Source organism: Anguilla anguilla, chromosome 5 (genome assembly GCF_013347855.1).
Source record: "Anguilla anguilla isolate fAngAng1 chromosome 5, fAngAng1.pri, whole genome shotgun sequence".
NCBI classification, from domain to species: domain Eukaryota; kingdom Metazoa; phylum Chordata; class Actinopteri; order Anguilliformes; family Anguillidae; genus Anguilla; species Anguilla anguilla.
In genome coordinates this window covers 33,596,905-33,609,552 of record NC_049205.1, presented here as the reverse complement: position 1 = coordinate 33,609,552, position 12,648 = coordinate 33,596,905, and the positions used below count along the sequence as shown (strand labels likewise).

At 41.7% G+C, this 12,648-nt stretch overlaps 1 protein-coding gene across 2 annotated transcripts in view; it reads left to right on the top strand.

Moving 5' to 3' along the window:
- Nucleotides 1–12,648, top strand: part of LOC118228050 (TOX high mobility group box family member 3-like) — a 60,974-nt gene that overhangs the window by 27,507 nt on the left and 20,819 nt on the right. For both annotated transcript variants that reach the window (XM_035419260.1, XM_035419262.1), the window contains exon 2: nt 11,830–11,895. In XM_035419260.1, the coding sequence (XP_035275151.1) occupies nt 11,830–11,895 (66 nt within the window). The remainder of the gene's footprint in view (nt 1–11,829; nt 11,896–12,648) is intronic.

Sequence of the window (12,648 nt, the reverse complement as noted above, 5' to 3'; positions counted from 1 at the left end):
GAAAGACTGCCATCAGGTTGAGTGCTAATTAATGCTTCAGAACTAATCAGTTCTGTATGATTGCCGTTGTTGCATTAATGGCATTTCATCTGGTATCAAAGTTTCCCAGCAATCGAGTTTTAAAGGAGACAAATTATTTTCAGTCTAATTGCATGTAGGTGGAGTTTGGAAATAATAGGACATCTTCTCATTTGGCCTGCTGTTCAAGGTTTTCAGTGTTCTGTGCAAAATATTGCTAACGGGAACTAATTAACAAATACTGTAATTACACTACATATTCTTGAAAGATGCCTGGCAACAGCTAAGCCTCAAGCAGAACTGAAGAAGTACATAAATCAAAGTGGTTGTCTTTGCCAGTGGAAAATCTCTTGAGAGTTACCTTGGAGTTTATTAACATCCAGAAGGGGCTGGTTTTAAGTGTAGGTGACTGTCTTGTATAACAATGTGAATTAATGCCCTATTTATTAGTTGTGTGACATCAGTTGTATGTATAGATGTATCTACAGTCCACATTGTATATTTACATTGTAGGTAAGTGCAAATTGAGATGGAGGGACATTAAGAAACATAATTTACTATGCGTAGGCCATATGTTTGATTGATTGAATTATCCAGTTTACCTGCCTTCAAAATCACTTTATCTTAAATATTATACCAACCTGTTAGTTTGACCACCGTAACATCTGTGTCATTCGTTGGCTTTGATTATTAGAGCAAATTCATTTCTTCAACATGCCTTCTAAACTTTTGACCAGGCCAGCCTTTCTGCACAGTCCACAAATCCCTCTGAATTGAACTAGGCTATTGGTAATCATATTGCTGCATTAACTTAGATGGTCATTAAATTATTTTTGTACCATTTACCTATTTCTTTCATAAACTGTCAGACACACAGAGACTAACAGAACCCAAGTCAGGAAACATTCTAGCTGTGAGTGGCCATGATAGAGATCTTGGTGTGTCTTACAGACTGCTCTTCTGCCCAGCACCCAGACTTTATGGCATCTGGTTGCTTTAAGTGGATGCCAATCATCTGAATGACCTTTTTTTTTGTTGCTTCAAAGCCTACTGTGCAGTTGGATACAGATATACCTCAATACATCCAATTGGCCAGATGTTATGATAATAAATATAATGTTAATAATACTTTACTTTATTTAAGATAAAGTGCAGTTGTTTACAAATGAAATTTTGTCATCATAATTTGATCCTTTACTAATACTCCCATTGTGCCTAGGAATCAATGGAATAAATCTTTCTGATCAAGGCTCGTTGCTTGAATTGGAATCCAGTTTGAATGTAAGGTAGATTTTTAAAATAATTTTAATGTGGTCCCATATTTTAAGTTGTTGGGATTGTAAGTGTCTAAAGTTGCAAGGGTTCAGGGGAAAATTCCCAGTGTTTCAGATACAAGCTGATTTGAATGATGTTGGAAAAAGAGCAGTGGCATGCAGTTAATTCTGGAAATCACCTGTCAAAGGGATGGCAAAAACCTGACCATAATAAAGATACTTGCAGTGGAATAACACTTGCTTGTTGCAAGATATAAGCCAGGTTGTAGAAAGGAGGGTATTTATTTTTGTACTGAGCCTGCTCAAATCTCTCATTTCTGCCTTTATTTGTTGTTGAACAGCAGGAACTAATAATAATAATAATAATGGTAACTGTTAATAGTGTTTGAACATCCCATTGATGAGTAATATATCAGTGAACACGCAGGAGTTCAGCCTGTGGTCAGGTTATAAGGTGCCATGTATTGAAAATACAGCTAGTCCATTGATTTTGCATGGCTAGGTATTGAGTGGAAACTTAATCTGTGTAGATATGACTTTTCAAGGAATCTACTGCAATAGCCTACTGCATTTTCTAATGTAAGAATTATATCTTTTCTGTCACCAGTTCATCTGCTGGCCCTTGGCTGGAATGCCTCTGGGTGGAACAGACTCTGCTATATAATTTAGTAAGATTGGTATTTACATTTGCGGTTAATGCAAATGTCTCACACTCTCTTTGGGGATTTGTGTACTTAGATTAAAAGGATTGTGATGGTTCTCCTGCCATTCCAGTGATGTATCTTCGATACTCGGGTGGGGTGGGGTGGTTGTGCTTCCTTGCATTCTCTGTCCTTTATGCCTCTAGATTCTAGAATGATTGTCTCACTGTTCAAACAGAACAAAAAAAATCTCTCAAAAAATAAAAATGTTATTGCATTGATAATCTTAGACTGCAATTTTTAAGGTGCCTTTGATGTTTTTGAGCAGATTTCTCTCTTTTTGTATTTGGAACAGAATATTTCTACCGTGACTCTACCCGAGTCCTTGGTGCATCTTTATTCAGAAAGTCTTACAATGGTTCTCTGTCGAGAGAGGAAAAGTGTATGTTGGTTATTGTAATTGCGTAACATCTGTTCTACAGTCTTTCATCTCACTTTGCCCATTTTCGAAACCATTGTATTGCGTGAGATGACTGAGTGAGGCCCTAACATGGATTGTTCCTTTTTGAAACACTAAAGTGTTTTGGCAGATATTATGTTTTTTTTAATGTCCGAAAAAACCCATCAAAATTAGAGATATTAAAGGTTTATTAATTTTGGATTCCTTGAAATCACTTATGCGTAGTTCATACAGTGTCAGCTGTTCACTTAAAATCACTGTCATCCATTTATTTTTATTTTTGTTCAAACACGGCCAGTATCACAAATCAGCAATGACAGGCAGAGTCAAAGCATGGGTGGCGGTCATAAAGGGGGTTACACCGAAAGTACCGGCTGCTCTCTTGCGCCCTTGCTGCCTGGGCTCGCCGTAGCTGCCATTTGAAAAGGCAGGCGTCATACCAAGGTGAAAAGGGAACCTTCCTTGGCCATATGTTTCCATAATGCAAACTAATTTGCTCCAGTCATACTGGTAATCTACCAACTTGTTGATCGGAAGTTTCCAGACACATTTCTGGAGGGGAGCCCAATTGTATTTGCAGCAGGACCCCTGTCAGCAGCGTTGAGCTACACAGTCACAAATTGGACACTTGTACTGGTCTGGGAAGGCAGCCAAGATTTAAATTAGACAATAACCTCTGCTCCTTTATATTGCCTCTATTCCAGCTGCAGGCAGATCCATTTGTTTAATACAGTCAGCCCTGTAGTGTATAATAGACTGATATATGAGTCACCCCTCAGAAGTTTGTGCTTCTCAGAGTTACAGAGATTAAACAACTGGTCAGAATTGTACTTACTGTAGTTTGTTATCCGGGGGAAAAGACCAAATTGAACTTGGAGCTGAAAGCAAGCTAGCAAGCACAGGCCACGCTCCTACATATCAGTTTCCCAGCTGAAAAAGTCTTACATGGAAATAAAAACACACACATGGGCTAGTTGTGCATCTAGTTAGCTGGCTTTTGACACATGAGCCTTGGGTAGCCATGTTCCATAGAGACCAGCCGGGTTCCCATTAAAATAAACAGATTAAAAACTAGATTTACAATTTTTTGATTGCTATCAAACTGGACTACCAAAAAACTGGGCATTGTTTAATACGCGTGTGAAAAATGCTCATGTGAAACATAATGATGTTTATAACAAACATTTCTAAATACAAGTACAGGTCTTTTACTTAAAGATTGAATTGTATATATGTGTGATTGAGTACAGACAATTCTTTAAGGTTTTTGACAGTATTTCAAACAGTCACTTTTTTAGTTTGTGTGTAAGCAATTAAAAAGTACCAAGCATGCTGGTCTTTATCCTCGCCGATGGCTTCCTATTATGGGCGTATGGGAGCCGGCTGTAATGAGTGCATTAACCAGTAATAGTGTCCTGGGAGCAAAGAAATGTGCAGCAGCTGCCAAAGTGATGAAAGCGGACTCAGTGTTTTGTGAACCTCTAACAGACTTTATTTAGACTAAGTCGCTGACCCCATCTCCACTTGTCAAGCTAAATACAGGGTCACAATCAATATTAAAAACCAGACCTGCACCCTTTAAAAACAGAGCATCGCTTTCTCAGATGGGTTGTAACCCCCACAAATAAAAATGAATAAAAAAGTAAAAAATATTTGCTTGGCTCCCCAGTCAGATGTCTCTGGAAAAATGCCAACTTTGATTTAAATCGATGCCTTTGATACCATCTTGAACTGGAGCTACTTCAGAACTGTTCGGCGTAAACAACCCTGAAACGTGACTGAAAGGCTAATGCACAGAAGCATCGACGGGCTTTGGCTTGCGCCTCGGTCGCTCTCCCAAAGAATGGTGCCTCTGTTTCTCTTGCCTCTGTGTGGTGTCAGCACTGGCGGTTTGAGGCCTGAAGTGGCTCACGCCCGACTCGATAAAAGACGAAGCTGTGTTGGGGTGAGTTTTTATTACCGTTCACACCTCAGAACTGACTCCAGATGCTAGCCACAGAAAGAAGTTGGCAGGCGGGCGCTACAGTATGGTAGTTGGGTAGGGGAAGTAAGGGTTGAGAGTGTGTCCACGTGTTAGCTCAACTGACCGTGCCTTCTATGTTTGTGTCAAATACAGTCAGCCAGTCCAATGACCATATAACGCGACCATATATTGCAACAGATTCTGATGTTTAAAAAATGACACAGCATTGGTATATTGTCAAACCCCAGAAGCAGGGTCAGTTTTCACAAACACCTCCTCTTTTCTGGTCAGGCCAATTATTTGAGGCATTGCCCTCTTTCTAGACCTTTCCTTCTCAGTTTTGAATCCTCAGGTCCTGTTTCACAGTGATTGATTAAAACATGGGCCTTTCTAGTCAGTGCTGCTCTATAGAGCATTTAGTCCATTATGTAACTGGGCTGGGGTACAATGTGCCCTTAAACAATCTCAGAATACCATTTATCATGGATTGGCATTTGCTCTCTTTCAGAAGCCAATGCCTGCATTGTCTCTTGCAGACTTCAAATAGGAAGAAACCTGTTAATGACTGTATAAAATACAGTTCTTCTCAGGTCATTTAATTTATAGCAAAATCACTGTGCATATAGGGTAAACTATACTAATTTACTAACATGGCACTAATTCAAAAAGGAGATAGACATAAAGAAATAAACAAAGAAACAAATATATGACTCCATTTACTGCATGGGCTTGTACATCAAATAGGCCTACTCAATGCCTCTTTCTTATGCCCACAAATATTGTGTGTGGTGGCCGGTGAATGAGTGAGCCTACTACTTAATTGCTTGCTGGCTTATTTGTGAGAGAGACTGTATATATGTGCCTTTCACAACAATGGCAATGATATCACAACAAAACAAAAAAAACGCCGATAGAATGGTGCTTTCCTTGTCTGATCTGTTGACGATATGACTTAGACAATGCTGCCAAGCAAGGAGCGAGCACAAAAAACTCCATGGCTATGGTATTTTACGCAGGATAAACATGCCTACTTCCACTTAATTTGTCTGGGCTTTGAGCCAGCCCACTACCATATCTGGGATTGGCCTACATACTCGGCCAGTTTGCTGTGGAAATGCCTCCGGCTTGCCACAAGTGTAGCTGACCCACAGCAGTGTCGGGTGAGTGGAACACAGCCTTTCCTAAATGCTGAGTGTAGACAACTAAACAGTTTGCCTGTGTTTATAGCACAGAGATCCGTTCCATGTGCCCTTAAGAAATCTGACTGTTTAATGATACATGATGTACAGGGCAGACTTTTACTGGAAGCGCATGAGATGGCAGTCAAAGATTACTCTTGCAAAACCAGCAAACGATTGGATAATACAATATAGGAACAAAGCAGTATTTTATCTGAGCCCTGGCAGTCAGATATGAGTCTGGTCTCCAAAGGATGTTACGTGCTTAATAATGTTTGCTACAGTTTCCTTTTGGGATAACGCAAAATGTCTGACAGGCATCTTATAATGCCTAACCTATTTAAATAAAGCCTGACCAGCACTGCATTCTACCTAGTCTGTTGGAAAGCTTGTTAGATCTGTACAAAAGTGTAAATTAGATATTTGTAGAGTTAAAAAAGGATGCTAATGATGTGTCTTGAAAGTCATGTTGATCTTGAGCGACCGGAGCAGGACTGAATCAGCTGGTCTCTGCTGGATGAGCACGCAGACCCGTTCCCTTCCATCGTGGATGTTTTTCTTCACTGAAAATTAGAGAAGGTGAAAAATCAGCCTGATTTCAACATTGGCTTCTAGAACATTCTGCCAGGGGTCCTCCGAAGGGACGGTTACAAGTTTTAATGGAGAGCAATGATTTCCGTTTTAAACTGAATTTTGTCATCGATTCTGCCTGCGGATCAGAAAGCAGTCTGCAAAACTGGCTGTACGGCTATGCTGTGCCATGAAGACCATTTTACAGATCGGTTTTACCAGAATATGACCGACGCATATGGGTTTGAATAGCGCCGATAATCGTGTTAGGGCAGCTACAGAGGTGTTACAGAGAACTGGTTTGTAAATGAGTATATGTTTGGCCAGAAGGACCTTGGAAATCAAAAGGTTACCCTCTGAAAGATTGTGTTTACTCAAGCACCAGCTGGCTTGGAGAAAGACAGTAATCAGTACTTGCTCTGTTTGGCTGTTGCTTCTGTTGAATGAAGAGATCCAGCTTATGATTGTGCCAAATCTACGGGGGGGGGAGAAGGTGAGATGAAAAATATCTTTATTCGTGCTGCAGTAGATGCAGTTTTATTTCTCTTCTGAGAAAGATCGCTGGATAACACATTAGCACAGGAATTATGTACCAAAGAGCAGCAGCAGCAGTGTGATTTCAGAGGAGAAGCAGGACTGTAAAATTGCTTGTCAGCAGCTGATATATTTCAGCCAAGTGCGCAGGCTTAATTAAATTAGCTTTTGCAGCACGCCACAGTTGCTTACCTGCTATAATGTCATAAAGGCGGAGCTCTGAACGTTATTGCGTTACCATATCAAAATACCCACAACATACATCATCTCCTGAGCAAGACGGCGGGTTTTCTTCCCCTTTGGTCGTTTGCGCTGATTCATATTGCATGCTAGATGCCGCAGTAAATATTAAACTTCCATCGCCATTCAGATTCCTATTCTATTTATAATCGAGTCATTGATTTATTCATGAAAACCGTCTTTGGGATTGAAATAGCCCAAGTGAAAGCAAAAATACAAGATGAACACTGAGCTCAGTCTTTATTATATTCATAGGCCTACTGCCTGAAAACAAGTACAGAAGGGGGTGGGGGGGGGGGGGTTAAAAAGGAGGGGGGGAAGCAGAGACGATGCTCACACTTGATAGAAGATGGAAGCGCATTTCCTCAAACTGCAGTCATAGGTCAGCATTTTATCTCTGTTCTTTATCTCGTAAACATTGCTGTTGAAATGTGACTCCCTTGAAAGAAAGTTGACAGAATGCGAGCGCTACGGATGATTCATACCCAAGGGTACATAATCGCTGCACTGAGGGTAAGAGAGGAGCAGTGTTTCATTGTTGGAGACGTGGACATGTTCCACGGAAAGCTCTCTGAATATGACTTTGCTTCGGCTGCAGTGCAACCACATGCTCGGTGTGTTTATGGATGAGAGAATTTTTACATTAATTCATGTCGTGGGTTGAGCCAGGTTCATGTTGGCGTAATAGCATTTTAGCCCTCGGGTTGAAATCATTTTGCTTGGCGCATTTGTAGCCAAAGGGCTAATTTCCCCACAGATCCATACCACTATAAAAAATATCTTTCCCTACAGGTTATGAAATTCCATCTGTATAAGTTATCTCTGATCAAAGTGAAATGGGCATCCATCCAGTCACATGCATGGGTAGGCTGTATCACCAGTAAGATGCTGTTAAGAATTGTTTGGTTGGAAATGTGATGGTTTCCAGCCTTATGAAAATCAGTGACATACAGTGTGAGGGGAAACACCCCCTACCCCCTCCCCCTCCCATCAATGCCCCATAATTTTTCAGTTCAAAAAAAAAAAGAAAAAAAACATGATCAGCTGGAAAGACAATTACCAATACTGGGGAGTTAATTATGCTTGACCTGTTTTCTGACTAAAAGGGAAACGTACTTTTATTGGATTCAAAATAAGCCTGTCCACTTTTTTCATGTCCTTCAAAAAATGTTTAGATAATCTTTTCACTGCCAGAGAAGCTTTTGTTAATTATTAATCCCTTTTCAGGAACATTTATTTTTTAGGCCTACTCCTTTACTGGTCGTGTAAAAACAACGGAGACAACATTTGCTCTGTCATTGAGTTCGTGCCAGACCCCAGGAGGGGCTCATATTACGGAGCCACTGTTAATAAAAGCCCCCATATCCCACAGCTCTTTAAAACTGATCCGTGCTCACTGCCAGCTCTCCTCTGACGTGGCCCTTCAGAAAAGAGGTACCAGAAGTGCGCTAAATGCACAGAGCCGAAATGGCATACGCAACGGGCTTGCACCCAGTCAAAATGCAGCCTGCAGGACCGCAACTCGGCCTTCCTGCTGATTTCAAAGTCATTTCGGTGGTCAAGTACAGGAGGATGCTTCTTGGCAGCTCTGCCATTCACCTGTTTCATAATCCTCAACCCACCCGGGTGCACATTGGCCAGAGTCACGCGTACAGTGGGGACTGCTGGTTGCCCGACCTACATACCCCACCCCCCCCCCCCACCCCCCCCGTCGCTGCCAAAATGGTCTCTGTCCACATTGAGATGTCTACGCTAATTAGGCCAAAGGAGTCCGGCTCCTCATTTTTTAAATTACAGAGCTCGCATTGTCCGCTCTGACCCATTTTCGCGTGGACTCCACGGTCAGCAGTCCAGACTCTCCAATCGAGGTTAATTTCATTTGTCGTTTGGCTGCATTCTGAGAGACCGCAAGCACGAACGTAAAATGCATTGACGGGATGAATTAAAGATCACTATAACTCACCACCTCTTTGTTCCTGGTCCTAATTAAGTGCTCGCTTGGCCTCTGTCCTCACAGAGCAGCAAAGGTCCAGATGAATACGGTGGGTGACTGGGGGAAATTTTCTGTGGCTTGATGACAAAATTGCTCAAATGTTTTGATGTAGTCAGATAAGTAATTTTCAAAGCACATAATGTATATATGTGAGGTTCTGGAGGATGGGCTACCATCTGGTAATATGTTTATTTATTACCTTGGTCAATTTCCCTCAGTAATTATTGGCATTATGTTAGCCTAATTCCTCCTGTTCCAGTGGTAGATCCAATTGAGAACAAAATTTGTCATTTTAATGCAGTGATAATCGTCTGAAATGTATGTCTTTGTAAGTGCGCTCCCCTTTCCTGTGATATAAATGTGTAAGCATTAATGAGTAGTTTGTTTACCGTGTGTTAAAACCACATACTGGAGAGCTCGAGGGCAGCCAGTTGGATTCGGAATGAGCAAATGTTGCTGACGGTGTTGATGAATAACTTGAATAGAAAGCACAGACTCTTCGACTTTTCTCAAAACCACCTGCTTGCCTGGTTTTATACTCATTAACTCCCTTCTAACACCTTTCTGTGATGCAATAGCATTTAAAGTGAGATAAAGCTCCTCTCTGTTAGTCCTTGATTCTGCCTGGCTGTGCCTATGTTGTGAAACAGTGGCCAAGGGACACAAAACCACTTCTTTCTGTAGAACGATAGCATTTTCTCAATAGTTCATGAAGGGGGGAAGATTTTTGAGACTTGTCTGTAATCCTAAGGGAGAAACCACTAGGTAGCTTTACAGATAAGCTTCCGGAAGGTTAATTACTCTCTAAGTGTGTCATAAAGGGCACATTGGGGTTTGGCTAAGTCTGCTTTCAAGGTTGCAAGGGCAGGTGAAAAAAGGAAGAGGCTGAAGTTTGGCGGGGAGGGGGTTCTGTTTGCCTAGGAAAGCTGTGCTGACAGACCGACGTTCCTCAGAAGAGGGTATCTGGTCGGCGAGGCGTACGCCTAGCCTTGAGTAGTGAGCTTTGATAGAGTTTTACAGCGAGAGCTCAAGGTAAATGATTTGGACTGCTGAAAAACCACCTGCTTCTTCAAATGCTTGTGGGTTTTGCACCTCTCCCCCCCTCCCCCGGCTCACCAGCGCGTTACACTGTTAACATAGCTCCTGATTTTCTCCCCTTTCTCCAGGGTATATACTAATTAATGGATACCGTTCGCAGTTGATTAGCCGCAGTTCTTGCGGTAATTACATTGGCATACTAACCACTATGAGGGAAGGGGGGCAGAACAAAAGGAGCAGAAAATAAATTAAAGCACTTCTCATTTCTGTCTGATCTTAATTTGTTTCAGCTATTGTTATGCCTCCATGAAGATAAAGAACTCTTCACCACCCTCTGCTCAACCACCCCCCCCCCCCTCCCCCCAACAATATTTCTGCATTTATTATGTTCGAAGGAATGACTTCGTAATAAATACACAAAGGGAATTTCTCTCGTTTTGCTGAATTCTAGAATGCGTTCTGCACGAGCCCGCGAAAGGGGCTGCTGCAGACCACCTCTCCCCTCCTTTTTACTAAGTGTAAACCAGGCTCTTTTTTTGTCAGAAAGGTACTTTGTGCTGCAGGGCCCAGATGCTGGCCTGTAATTCTTCATTCTGTGGCCCATTGTTCCTACCTGTCAGTGCTCCACTGTTTGAGAAGAAAGGAAGTGTCTGCCGTTCTATCAGGAGGCCTCGCTTGGGTTTTGGGGGGCTGGTTCTCCAGCGCTCTGCTATTCCTTATTAAAGGCCGCCTCCTCCGCTCATCGGTACTTTGGAATCGCGCCGAAGGCTTCAGGTCCGAACCATACGAACGAGTGTTGGCACAATGTCCCCGTTCTTGGTTTTGTGCCCCAATTCTGGCCTGCACCCCCAGGGTATTGAAAGTTAATAACATTATGCTGCGTCGCGCTACTTTGTATTGCGGCGCTAAGGTATCATTCATTTCTGTTCTATAAGCTATGAATAGCAAACCTAGATTCTCATTACCTTTCATTGTGAATTGGCTGCATTTCTCTGCTTTCTCTGTGAAGGAATAGCATTGTACTCATTCTTAAAATGCATCTCAGTACATCAAAAACAGACCAGTTGGATTGAACTGTGCTGATCTTAATACCATTGCCCCATGGTTTAACGCATTCAGTAGGGTTTTTCTTGCCTTCACTTTGTGTGACAGGGACTGTGGTTCAATCTGCACCGATAGGCAAAAACAGTGTAGGTCAATACAGTAGAATCATTCTAACTGCATAACATATTATTGCATATTTTGGGTATTTGCATATAATTGCCAAAGTTCCCATTAATTCCACTGTAAAGAGATTTCCTATTTTCATTAACCAATAGTGCATATTTCAGAGATTTTCATGAAATTCTGTCCAGTTACATTGCACAACGATCTTTAAAAATACATTAAAAGTTGGCGGATGTGTAATAAATAAATAAACCAACAAATGCCCTATAAAGACACAAAACGCAACACATAACTTGCGAAGGTAGCTGGTTTCTGTTGAAAATCATCCATAGTGGACACCTGAGTGGCACGCGCAGTCATTGGCACTCTGTTTTTTTTCTTTGATGCAATTATGAGGATTCTACTGTCGTTAATTTAGCGTGTTGAATGTTGCACGCAAACTTGAACGCAGTCAAACTTGAACAAAACTTGAAATGCAGTATCATCCACAACGAAATAGTACCAATAAATTCACGGACCATTTCTAATCATCTTGCCGGTTTTTTTTGGTGGGATTTCTCCTATAGGCAGCTTAGACGGCTTGAAAAAACATTTAGGCGACCCGACAGACATTTCAATGCAGGAGAAACCCTGATTCAGGTTCTGTCTTTAAATAGCAAGTTTATAGCATACTGTTATACTATGACCATCAATGTCACCTGTTGGCAGCATAAAGGGTCTAAAGTCTAATTATGCGTTTGCTTTCTCTTGCAGTTTGGGAACAATAATAATTACATGAACATGGCGGAGGCAAACGGTGCACTGCTGTCGGCTGGCGATGTGAGTACTTCTCTCTGTTGCTGTCTTGTCCCATTTGATCCTCAAGGCTGTGGGGGTAGGGGTGCACAGAGGTACATAGAAGACAGAAAAGATTGATTTCCAAATTTTAGGCACCCTTTGCAGTTCCAACAAAGAGCAGAATTAAAGAAAACTCGCAGAGAGAGCCAATGCGGCTGGCCTGGTCGACCAAGAGCCAGGGCTGCAGCGACGGTATGGAGTAGTAGTGCTGGTTGCAGTACTGGTGTACAGGAGCCCACAGAGACCAATAGGACAAAGCAGGAAATATCAGACTCGCTATTCAACTGCTTAGAGCATGATAGGCAGCCCTGGTCCTGGAGTATCAGCGGCGGATCTGGTTTACGCTTCAACCGGGCACCTTACCACACTAATTGGACTAATTATTAGATTTCATGAAGGTGAACATGTGCAGGAGGTACTCAGCATTGCTCCATTCCTGACATTTTGACACCCCAATAAACTTCATTAAGACTCCGATTGAACTAATCCCAGAGACCAATCAGGCCAAGGTTGCTTGATTTAGAACTTTTATTATAAATTCGCTACTGATGTCAAGTGTAACATAAGTAGCTAATTTATGATAAATAAATCAGCTACTGATGTTAGTATTGGGTGAGTTTGGTTAGAATTATAATGTAACAATAACATATTTCAGCACAGGCTGTCCACATAATAGCACAATGACCACATATTTTGAATGTTTACCAGATAATATTTTGCTGCTAACAAACAAGT